Source organism: Rhinoraja longicauda, chromosome 3 (genome assembly GCF_053455715.1).
Source record: "Rhinoraja longicauda isolate Sanriku21f chromosome 3, sRhiLon1.1, whole genome shotgun sequence".
Classification (NCBI taxonomy): domain Eukaryota; kingdom Metazoa; phylum Chordata; class Chondrichthyes; order Rajiformes; family Arhynchobatidae; genus Rhinoraja; species Rhinoraja longicauda.
Window position 1 is genome coordinate 15,102,227 of NC_135955.1, and position 12,609 is coordinate 15,114,835.

A 12,609-nucleotide genomic window follows, 5' to 3' on the forward strand; every position below is an offset into this window, starting at 1 on the left:
GAATTATTATGAGAAGAAGGGAGATTTGAAGAACCTAAAGTTTATTCTTTTTCAAGAAGACTTAAAGTCTGGTTTCTAAAGATCACATTTTATTATACAAAGGTGAAGCAGGGTAAAATGTAAAAGTTTATTTTTCTTTATAAATCATTTTAATATCTCCCATTATCAGTTAGAAACGAGGACATTATATGGTCATTTAAAAGAGGGAGACAAAAACATCAATTTGGAATATACAGGTAATATGCATTGCAAATTTACCACTTGAACTTTAGTTCCTTCTCAACACGCTGCAATCATTTCTATTTTTTAATGCAGAGTTAAAAATCAGCTTGTGTTTCTATGACTGAAATTAGCTTGTGTTTCAATTACATTTTTAAAACAACACTTAAAATACTCAAGTGGATGAGTTGAATACATTTTGCAATGTTCCCATCAACATTTGGTATTGTACTGGCTACCTTCCCTCTTTACTTTCTCAGTTCTGATGCAGGGCCTCAACCCGAAAAGTCATCCACCTCTTTGTCCCCTCAGATGCTGCTTGATGCACTGATTTTTATTTGCACTGAATTCCAGCATCTGCTGTCTCTTGTGTCACCACAGTACTTTTGCTTTCTACTTGTTCACTCGCAATGGGTTGGAATTGATCTCTTATTTTCTTTCAATCTAATAACGTTCACAATTGTGGGACAAGAACTTGATGCTCTGGCATCACAGTAGCCTCTTCAGCACTTATCATCAGTACACTTTACAGATTGAAGTTGATTAATGTTTTGATGCATGAAAGATGCAGAAGTAGACGAGTAAAAGAATGGTTTTCTGAATGTGGCTTTTACGAGGGATATCTTCTGATAGTATCAGGTTTTCTGAATGTGGTTTTTACGTGGCAGATCTTCTGATAGTATCATTCTTCGCATCATGCACATAGGCCCAAGATGCATAATTACTTCAATTTACCATTAGCTTGGCATTCTCACTTTGATAAATGACAAATCAATGCAGGAATATGGGAAAAGTTCAAACCTGTGAAGTAGTCTATCTGCTGTTATCAGAACCATGCACGTTAAATTGAAGGACTAATGCAGTGGGTGTCAGCTGACATAAAATAATTAGCCTGAGGGCAGCACAGTGGCACAGCTGTAGAGATGCTGCCTCACAGCGCCAGAGACCCGGGTTCGATCCTGACTATGGGTGCTCTCTGTATGGAGTTTCCGTGTTCACCCTACAACCATGTGGGTTTTCTCCGGTTTCCTCCCACATTCCAAAGGCATGCAGGTTAATTTGCTTCGGTAAAAAATTGTCGGTAGCGGGTAGGATAGTGTTGGTGTACTGGGTGATTGTTGGATGGCGTGGACTCAATGGGCCGCAGGGCCTGTTTCCGTGCTGTATCTCCAAAGTCTGAAGTCTAAAGAAGTATTCACTAAGGAAATTATGTGTAAAATTCACTTGTTTAAACTCTTTTCCCAAAACGCTCTCAGAATACTCTGTATTTGCAATGGAGCTCCTGTTTTATCTCTTCACCCCTCTTTTTCTCTCCGGCAGTCCCTTGGGATAACTTGCTTCCATTCCAGATCAGTGAGTACTGAGGTAGGTGCAGGACATTCAGTGTCTGCCATGGGTGAAACTGGAGGCAGATGGGAGGGCAGGCAGATGGGAGGGCAGGCAGATGGTTTGATGGGCGGTGTACGCATAGAAACATAGAAAATAGGTGCAGGAGAGGCCATTCGGCCCTTTGAGCCAGCACCACCATTCAATATGATCATGGCTGGCCATCCTAAATCAGTATCCCGTTCCTGCCTTCTCCCCATATCCCTTGATTCTGCTAGCCCTAAGAGCTCTATCTAACTCTCTCTTGAAAACATTCAGTGAATTGGCCTCCACTGCCTTCTGTGGCAGAGAATTCCATAGATTCTCAACTCTCAAGAAGAGGTTTTCTGCCGTAAATGGTCTACCCCTTATTCTTAAACTGTGACCCCGGGTTCTGGACTCCCACAACATCGAGAACATTTTTCCTGCATCTAGCCTGTCTAATCCCTTAAGAATTGTATATGTTTCTATAAGATCCCCTCTTATCCTAAATTCCAGTCAACCTCGTGCTTCTATCTGTGCTCCCGTCAAATGGATGAGTTTCTCGATGCCATTCCAGAAGCTCCTCCGATATTTTTAGTCATTCTCGTAATTCAGTGAGGATGCTGCACATTTTCCAAGGAGGCTTTGAGAACCTCCTTGAGGAGTTTCCTCAGTCCACCTGGTCATCCCTTGCTGTGGGACAACTCAGTGACTTTGCATGGCTAATGCCAGATTTCCAACAATAGGCAAAGCCCACCCACCAAATCTGACTGAATATAATAAGCAGCTTAATGCTGCTGCCCTTGGCCTGCAGGAGACACTGAACTTGCTTCACTTACATGCCAATGGATTTGGAGGGAGTCTCACAGTAACACAGCGGTAGAGTTGCCGCCTTCCAGAGCCAGAGACCCGGGTTCGATCCTGACTATGAGTGCTGACTGTACGGAGTTTGTATGTTCTCCCTGTGACTGCCTGGGTTTCCTCCGGGTGCTCTGGTTTCCTCCCACAACAAGGGCTTGTTCCCTACAAGGGCTGTATCTCTAAAGTCTAAAGAGTCCGTGACGGTGGTACATTATCCGGGGGCGTGAGGAATCATCTTCCTCAGATGGGAAATGGTTCTGCTGATGTACTGACGGCAAAGGTGACTTTTGTCACTGATGTTTGCCTTCATTGGAGGGTGGCTCCAAATAATGGGAAGAGGTCCACACTTTCCAGGATGTGGTGTTTGGAGCTTTACTGCCAGAGCAGTGTTATACCAAAGGTTGGTGGAGGACTTTTCTTTATTTTGTCTTGCAAATGTAATGTGTAAGGCCCATTCTCTTTTATGTTTCAGTGAGCAAGTGGACACTGACTGACATTTAGCTCGTTCTTTTGAATGAGAGCCAGTGCAAGTAATATCTGTTTGCAGCAGGTTGAATACTGACGTTTGGGGGCGGCAACAATGGTTCTAGAGTGGAAGCATTACAGCTTGAACAGTTTTCCATTTGAGCAAGGATGGTGAAGGTTGGGGGGAAGTGGGATAGCAGATGAAGAGTGGAGGCCAACAGAATGGTGTGTACTGTCCAGTGAAGGTAGGTGTGGATTAAATGTGGTAGTTGTACAAGAGAGAACTTGGATAGAAGCAGAATCAGACCATTCATCCCCTTGAACTTGCTGGACCATTCAATAAGATTGTGACTGATGTTTTATCGTGGGTCTACTTTCCTGCACCAATTCCTGTAATTCTTGATTCCCTTCGGTCTGAAGTAAAATTGCCGATTGATAGTCATGGGAAGGGATGCAGGTGTTCGAAAGGAGGAGGTGAGGAGACACTGAAGGAGAAGATTTGGGAGGATTGGGAATGTGAAGGATCAGGTGAGGTGAGCGAGGAAGAGTCTTTCTATACCAGTGGCTTTCTATATTCTGCAAGTCCACCACTGATGGTCCAGCAACTGATGGTCCAGTGCCTCCTTTAACCCAGACAAAATCACGAGAGGCACTTGAATTTACCCCAAGCCCACCCCGCTTTGGGAGTGTGTGTGTATGCCCTCCCCCCCACCCCCCACGAAAATGTGGCGTTTAGGCCGGGTAAGGCAGTCAATCTCGACCTCATCGTGACTTCTGCACCAATTGGCAGGCCGAATTTGCTCCCTTCAGCCAGGGCTCTGGAACTTTGGCCTGGCCAGGGCCAGCAGATCCACTCCATTAGCTGACTTCCAAGGCCTACTACAGGCCGGTATCTCTGTCCCTGGGCGGACTGTTCCGATACCATTGGACACCTCTCGGAGGCCGTGACCTCTGTTGGTCCGGCAAAACAAATAATCCAGAAAGACTGTGAAAGCAGGGTGCTGGAAAATCAGCAGTGGACTTGTATAGTATTGGGCAGTTGTTTGCCCAAACTAGAAATCCAACCCTAAATTGTAATTAATTTGTTAGCCAAGTTTGTAAAGATACAAGGAATTTGTATGTTTGCTATGTGTGCTAATGTCCATGGAGTAGTGTTGTCCTGGTCTCTTTTAGCAATGGACCAAGATCTTGGTTTGTCAGATCCCTCTGGTAGGTGATGTGTGTTGAAACACACTCTGAGCCAACTTTGTTTCCTCCTTTGAACTGAAATTTGATTCTAGATTTTATCTCTACGATGTAGAAATGCAAAAAGACTGTTGAATGTAAGCAGAAAATATGTGCTTTCTGTTCCAAGATATAAACTGGAGCATGTTTAGTTTAAAAACAAAACATGTTCCAAAATTTAAATTGACTTTCAACTTCAATATAGACACATTTGCTTTCAAACATAGGATGAGCTCAGTACTGTTTACAGACTTTAAAAATAAATTAAATTTATTTTGGTTTAATTGTAGGAGAATTCTTTTTTGCACAAAGATTTGTTGTCTGATTGCTGTATCATGTTGTTACAGATAGCAACGTTCTGAAAATCTTGCCTTTCGGTGCAAAGTAAAAGGGGGGGAAATCCCTTCTTAGGTTAGTGTCTTTTAATATTAGTTTATCATTGAGTAAGTGTATTTTGAAAAATAACCTTTTGATAGATTTTGTACAATCCTAGCATAGATCAGTTGTTCATTACCAGTCAGGTCAAATCCAGCAAGTCCCATCCAGTTTGCTTTCTATTTTTCTGGTTGCATGAAATATTGTTCACAGAACTACTGGTAAACGTGACAAGCAGTCTGTCGAGCAATCTGCAGTGGACCCAGATGTGACAAAAGAAAACACCAGTGTTGGGCGGACTGCTTTAGGGCCATGAATACACTTTATCTTGGTTCCTCGGAAGCATATTTTTCCACTTGGTTGTCAAAGTAATGTTTAGCAGAAGATTTTGCTGAAGGATTTCCACTCTGGGACAGCCTGCTTATAAATTTCTACCTTTATAACATAAGTTGGAGGAAATTTATACGGTAGTAAACACAAGAAAATTGTACCTTTGTAAGAAGTGAAGTAGAGAAAAAAATTGTGTTTATAAAGAATAAGGTTGTAATTCTTTTTCTTCTCCTGGCTTCTTGCAATAATTTCAACTAGCAAGGGGTTGGATGCAATCAACTATAAAGAAATGATTGGTTGCTTATTTTAACTTGATCAATAATATAAGAAGGGATTTATCATGTGCATTGTTCAGTATATGAAATGTCCTGGTTGCAAATGTAAAGTTTGTCTTTATTTTGAAAGTTGATCAATGCCTGTGGTTTAACTTTATATTTTCGTGACATGAACAGCAGCTGGTGAACCAACAGATCTGAAAGTTAGATGCTACTCTGTCAAGCTCTAAATGGGACTTTTCCCACAAAAATTTGAAAGAAAACATAGGATGGGGGACCCTGATCTCAGACTTCATTTTCCAGCTACAGGCCTACTTCAGAATTCAATTATTTTGACTACAGTGTGGAGATGTTTCTTTTTTTACTGAACAAATAAAAATTTTATTAAAATTTTAATGAACTATCTCTTGTCTTCATTTTATATTTGTATACTGATTGCTATTGTGTTCATTTTATTGGAATGTTTTGAGAATTTTTATTTTCTGTTGAAATGTTTACATTTAATCGATTGCGCATAATTTTAACTTTGAGTGTGCTCACCTTTTAAATAGAATTTAACAGTGTGGTGTTTATCAACAGACAACTTTATAACGTGGACAGGAGATGCACTCTGCAATGGATTTCAATCCAGGCATTATCAATTATGCAGCAAATGTGATGTTTCATAGTTATCCTGAAAGTAATGGTAAGTAAGAAGTGGAAAACTTTGACTAGCTATGCGGGAAATCTAGAGAGCAATTGATGTGCACATGTTACTGTGATTGATAGTGGCAGGAGAGCGTGATTTGTTTAAAAACTGTGAATTTTAGATCTGGTTTACTGTAAAAACTGTATTTTTAAAGCCCCACACTGGGTGACCTAGATAGAGTGGATGTGGAGGGGGTGTTTTGTAGTAGTGGGCACAGCCTCAGAATAAAAGGACATACCTTTTATGAGAAATTTCTTGAGTCAGAGGGTTTTGCGGAATTCAATGCCACAGATGGCAGCAAAGGCCAGGTCATTGGGTATTTTAAAAGTGGAGATTGATAAGTACTTGATTAGTAAGGGCGTCCAAAGTTTTTGGGAGGAGGCCGGAGAATGAGGTTGAGAGGGTAAAGTAGATGAGCCATGATCAAATGGCGAAGCAGACATGATAGGCCAAATGGCCTAGTTCTGCTCCTATATCTTATGATCTACTAGTTGTGGCAATTGGACATTCTTGACACTCCAACGTGGACTCAGTGGGCCAAATGGCCTCATTCTATGTTCTGATGACACCGGAAATAGATTAATTTCTAAATGCTTACAAAGGAATTCAAGTTGCTTTTAAACTTGAACATTCCCTGTCAGGGAAAATGACTTTGACAAAATGTTTGAGGATCTTCCCCAATGAACGGTTTTAACATAATGACAGAAAAGATGCTCCACAGTCTCTTGGGTGGAATTTTATGCATTGTAGGGCCGAGCACAATTGTGTCCTCTTGCTCATAACTAAAGATGATCTATTATGATTAATCAATCCTAGTGCAGCCTTTTACTGTGTGCCATGCAATGGCCATAATCTTGCTAATAACAGGAAATCTAAGCTTAGTGAATCTCGTACAAGAAGCAGAGGGTCTCTGAAGAAAGGCATACCAAATAGTTCAGGAATGCAGCATGTACATTTTCCCACTGTAAAGATATTTGCTTCCCATCACTTAAGCATGTTTAATGTCGGAACTGATGGTCAGTCTGTGATTCCTTTTAAACTGGAGTGGAATTAAAAGCTGTTCTTTGAGTCTTTTTCCTCCTTGTAAACAGGGTCCGGTTTCTATTAATGCCTTCAATTCCCAGTTATCTTTCACATTTATTTCTAATGTTGAAAGAGAGCATTCAGCCCACTGAGTTTATTGTAGTTCTCAGAATATTCTGAAGGAATCTCAAGAAGGAGCTGGTGTTGCTCTTGCAGAGCAGTAAGATGGATAAATCCCCAGGGCCTGATGGGATCTGTTGCAGGTTATTAAGAGAGGCAAAAAGAGGAGATGAAAAGGTCCTTGACAAAGATCATTTGCAGCTTCTTTAGCCACAGGCAAGGTCCTAGAAGGCTAGAGAGTAGCCAATGATGTTGTTGTTTAAGAAGTGAAGTGGAGAGAAACCCTTCCCTTAACAGATAAAGTAGTGAAGGCAAATAGTGTGCTTGCCTTCATTGATCGTTGCAGTTCTCGTTGCCTCGTTACAGAAAAGATGTGAATGCTTTGGAGAGGAAAATAACCAGGTTTGCCAGAATGCTGCCTCGTTTAGGGGATATTAGCTACTAGGTGAGGATTGGTGAGACTCAGACTGTTTCCTTTGGAGCACTGGAAGTTGAGAAGAGATCTGATAGAAGTGCATAAAGCTAATGAGAGGTATAGATAGAATCGACAGTCAGAACCTTTTTCTGTGGGTGGAAATGACAGGGCATAGCTTTAAAGTTAGACGGTCAAAGTTTAAAGAAGTGCGGGCAGGTTTTTTTTAAAGAATGTGAGGTGCACGCTGCCTTGGGTGGTTGGTGGAGGCTGATGTGATAGGGGCATTTAGGTAGACACATGGTCATGTAGGGTACAGAAGAGATTATTTAACTTGGCATTATGTTCAGCATGGACATTGTGGGCCAAGGAGCCTGTTCCCGTGCTGCACTATTCTGTTCTATTTGCTTCAGTATCATTCCTACACTTATATCCATGTAACCGTGCATTAGGATTGGAGCAAGCCTGTAGGTCTTTGGAGTGTGGGAGGAAACCAGAGCACCCAGAGAAAACCCACGCGGTCACAGGTAAAATGTACAAACTCAAAACAGACAGCAGCCGTAATCAGGATTGAACCCGGGTCTGTGGCGCTGTAAAGCAGCAACTCTACTGCTGTGCCACTGTGCTGCGCTAATGTGCCAACTCCACACAGATAGCACCCCTAAAGCCAAGATTCAACCTGGATTACTGGAGCAATGCAGAATTAGCACTAACTGTGTCATGTGCTGCCCTATCTAAAACTTTGTGACATCATTTGTCCTTGAGCTATTTGATGATTTGTATGGTGGAATGATCTTGTGACTATCATTTTTGGACTGAATTAAATGCATCGCTGGCTGACATTTATAATTGCAATTTAAACACAACCACCAGCTGACCAGGTTTTGCAGCTTCAAAGCGCTTAGGGTGAATTATTAATTTTATAAGATTAATTGCAGTGAAATTCTCTGACTTTTTACAGTTTTCAGTGTTGAACAGCATGGAGTTCTCTTGGGAGTAAAGATGATTTGAAAGGGAATGTGAAATAGGTATGCAGGAAAATAACTGCAGATGCTGGTTCAAATCGAAGGTATCACAAAATGCTGGAGTAACTCAGCGGGTCAGGCAGCATCTCTGGAGAGAAGGAACCATTCCTTTCCTGAGATGCTGCCTGACCCGCTGAGTTACTCCAGCATTTTGTGGTACCTTCGAAATAGGTGAGCAGGTCATTAACCAGTTTTGTTAGAATAAGTTAATGAAGCCTTTTCCGTTCGGAGATAGCGTGAGAACAAAGATGTTAATTGTAAAGTGATAGCCTGAAGAAAAACCTTTTTATTTACAGTTTAACCTTGGAGTAAATAAAAGGAAACTGTCGTCATCTGCGGAAAAAAAACCCCAACGTGCTGGGGGAACTCAGCAGCAAAGGCAGCATTCGTGGAGGGAAATGGAAAGACAGTGTATCGGGTGGGGATAATTCTTCAGGCTGAAGTCTAACTCCATTTTCCCATTAAAAGATGGTTCGAGGACAAGGGGACACGAAGTTAACATTGGACAAAGAATAGTAGAGCAAAGAAGATTGTATTTTCTTATTAACGAGACGCCTATGACCCACACTGTGGATAAGCTGATGAAAAATATATCTGAAGAAGGGTCTCGACCCGAAACGTATAAGAGTCTGAAGAAGGGTCTCGACTCGAAACGTCACCCATTCCTTCTCTCCTGAGATGCTGCCTGACCTGCTGAGTTACTCCTGCATTTTGTGATACCAAAAATATATCTGGGGTGGATATTAAGTATAGGAGCTTGGAGGTCATGGTACAACTTTACAAAATGTTGCTTGGATCACAGCTGGAAGGTTGTATGCAGTTTTCATTTCTACACCATACGTAGGATGTGGAGGAATTTAATAGTAGGACAGACAGGCTGTAGATGATGTTTACCTAGATTTTCAGAAGGTCTTCGATGAGGTGCCACACGTCAGGCTGCGAGGGAAGATGAGAACCCATGGTATTAAATGGAAGATACTAGCATGGATAGCGGGTTGGCTGGATGGCAGAAGGCACAGAGTTGCAATAAAAGGCGCTCCTTCAGATTGGCTGCCAGTGATTAATGGAGTTCCGCAGGGGTCGGTGCTGGGGCATCTTCTCTTCAAGCTGTATATTGAAGATTGTATTTTAATGATTTGGATAAGGGGATTCGAGGCCTTGTGGCCAAGTTTGCAGATGATGCTAAGATAGGTTGAGGGGCAGGCACTGTAAAGGAAGCAAGGACTCTGCAGAAGGACTTGGACAGGTTAGAAGAGTGGGCAGAGAAATGGCAGATGAAATTTGGTGTAACAAAGTGTGGAGTCATGCATTTTGGTAATAATGAAGAGAGAATCCAGAAATCGGAGGTGCAAAGGGACAGTCCTGCAATCGGAGGTGCAGGACTCCCAAAAAGTTAATTTGTGAGTCAAATCAGTAGTAAGGAACGCGAATTTAATGCTAGCATTTATATCAAGAGGACCGGAATACAAAAACAGATGTAATGCTGAGGCTCTATAAGGCACTGGTCAGGCCGCATTTGGAATACTGTGAGCAAATTTGGGCCCCATATCTGAGCAAGGATGTGTGCTCAGAGGGTCCAGAGGAGGTTTACAAGAGTGATTCCAGGAATGAGTGGATTAGCATATGATGATCTAGGGAAATATCTTCATCAATACCAGGAGACAAATACAGTAACATGTCTTGTATTTCGCCTAGCAAAGATCCGGTAACAGTCGGTGTGCTTGGTGTCCATTGTCACAACTACTGTTATCGGAGTCGGTACCTCCGTAGGTTAAACCACGGAGGCTCCAAACCTCCTCTGTTTTTCACAAACCCCAACGAGGTATCCTATGGTAGTAGTGATTTTGGGGCGAGTTAATTATTTTTCTTATATTCAAATTTAATATATCAAAAACATCATGGTGTCAAAAACACAACGACCGTTTATAATATATTTTCCGACTTTTTAAAGTCTATAAAATTTTGGGGACTTAAATTGGTCATCAAAACGAAGAAACTGAGCCAATCTTCAGTTTGGCAACACACGTCTCTTGTTTACCTTTCATACGGACCAAGTCGCCAACTTCATTCCTTCGTGTCAACTGCCGGAAGCTCCACAACGACCGTGACGGAGACAAAAAACATCAGACCCACGTCAGCTACAAAGCTGTTACACTGTCTGTGTGAATACTGTGTGAATATAAACTTTCTCCTGCAGTTCCTGAACATGAGATGCCTTCAAGTAGGTCACAACAACAGTCTGAAGAACAAGGTATTTTTATCATGTGTATGTATCAAATACGACTTGGTAATTTATTTCAGACAAGAAGGCTCTCAACAGAGCCACTCCAGCACTTTGTGAAACATCACCTACCCACGCTCTCCAGAGATGCTGCCTGACCGGCCAAGCCACTCCAGCACCCCGCGAAACGTCACCTATCCATGTTCTCCAGAGATGCTGCCCGAGCCACTCCAGCACTGTGTGAAACGTCACCCATCCATGTTCTCCAGAGATACTGCCTGACCCGCTGAGTTACTCCAGCACTGTGTGAAATGTCACCTATCCATGTTCTCTAGAGATGCTGCCTGACCCGCTGAGTTACTCCAGCACTGTGTGAAATGCCACCTATCCATGTTCTCCAGAGATACTGCCTGACCCGCTGAGTTACTCCAGCACTCTGTGAAACGTCACCTGTCCATGTTTATACACGGTCCCCCCATTTCAGGGCACCATAATGTTTGGGACACATGGCTTCACAGGCATTTGTAATTGTGGTGTGTTTAATTGCCTCCTTAATGCATGTATGAGGGCGCTCAACACTCAGTCTTTCCTCCAGTCTTTCCATCACCTTTGGAAATTTTCATTGCTGTTTAGCAACATGAAGACCAAAGTTGTGCCCATGAAATTTGCCTTACAAATGAAGCCAAAGATACAATGTATTGTAACGTATGTTTTTCTTACTTTATGCGCGTTGCGGTGTCCACTCAGTATTCTACTACATGATCAGGTGAATGAAGTGGAAATGGTGTTTGCTATTTTATTGTTCCATGTGGTATTCATAAACATAGAAAGGAATAAGAAATACGTGCACTTACTGTGCCAACCAGGTCCCTGGTGGACAGCACGCGACAACCCTTACACAAAATGTATTTGTGTATTCTGATACCATTTTCGGAAACTTGCCATCAATATGCTATATTTTCTTATATTTTTTGATACTATGTTAGTCATGGACCCAATAAAGTGCTTGTCATCTTTTTTGAAGGAATTTGGAATTTGACCCCCTATGCCATATTACTGTGTGCCAGTATTGTAAAAATACACATATTTACATTGGATGCTTTGCAGAGAAGGTTCACTTGGCTCATTCCAGGTATAATGGGGAAGTATTTCCTTTGGGGAAAAATGAAAGGTGACCTTCCTGAAGCAAAATTTTGAGAAGCCGATTGACTGGGAGACTGCTGAGACAGTTTCTTTTTGAAGGTTGGAACTATACGCATTTTAGATTGAGTGTGGGGAAGGATATTTTCTCTGAGCGTCATGATTCCTTAAAATTCATCATTGTTATCTAAGGAAAGGTGACAACGAGGCATATAAAGTTTAATCAGGAGGACAGTCAGACTGGCCAGAGAACTAGAGTGGAGGAGGAATGCAGAGAGAGAGGGGGAAAGGAAGGGTTACGAAGTTAATATTCATACTGTTGGGATGTAAGCTGCCCAAATGAAATATGAGGTGATGTTCCTCCAATTGGGCCTCACTCTGACAGATGAAGAGAATGAGGACAGAAAGCTCAGTTTGGGAATGGGTGGGGGAATTAGTGTTTAGCAACCAGGAGATCATGTAGGTCTAAGCGGACTGAACGAAGGTGTACACAAAGTGCTGGAGTAACTATGGGCCAGGCAGCATCCTTCGGCACAACTTGCCTACGCTGACCAACATGCCCCTTCTGCCTGTGACTGGCCCATATCATGCTAAATCTGTCCTATCCATGTACCTGTCTAAATGTTTCTTAAAAGTTGTGGTAGTACCTGCCTCAACTACCTCCTCCGGCAACTAGTTCCATACACCCAGCACCCTTTGTGTAAAAATAAAAAGTTACCCCTCAAGTTCCCATTAAATCTTTCGCCATTAACCTTAAACCTGTGTCCTACATTTTGATTTCCAATATCTTTTTGCATTCTGAATCATAGTTCCAAACATCATTCTGTCAATTTTAGATGCAAAATCAAAATGGCTGTGTTCTGCAGAGTTTTATTTTACTTTGA

General features: G+C 42.0%; 1 protein-coding gene across 4 annotated transcripts in view; it reads left to right on the forward strand.

The window, feature by feature from the left end:
- fbxo8 (F-box protein 8) overlaps positions 1–5,764 on the forward strand; it is a 66,295-nt gene extending 60,531 nt beyond the window's left edge. For 2 of the 4 annotated variants that reach the window (XM_078432128.1, XM_078432125.1), the window contains exon 7: positions 170–586. In XM_078432128.1, coding sequence (XP_078288254.1) covers positions 170–240 — 71 coding nt within the window. In that variant the 3' untranslated portion in view covers positions 241–586. Of the gene's footprint in view, positions 1–169; positions 587–4,463; positions 4,528–5,273; positions 5,462–5,675 lie in introns of those variants that run through there. The other 2 variants (XM_078432127.1, XM_078432126.1) reach the window with 2 other exon arrangements.
- The last annotated feature ends 6,845 nt before the right edge of the window (positions 5,765–12,609 follow it).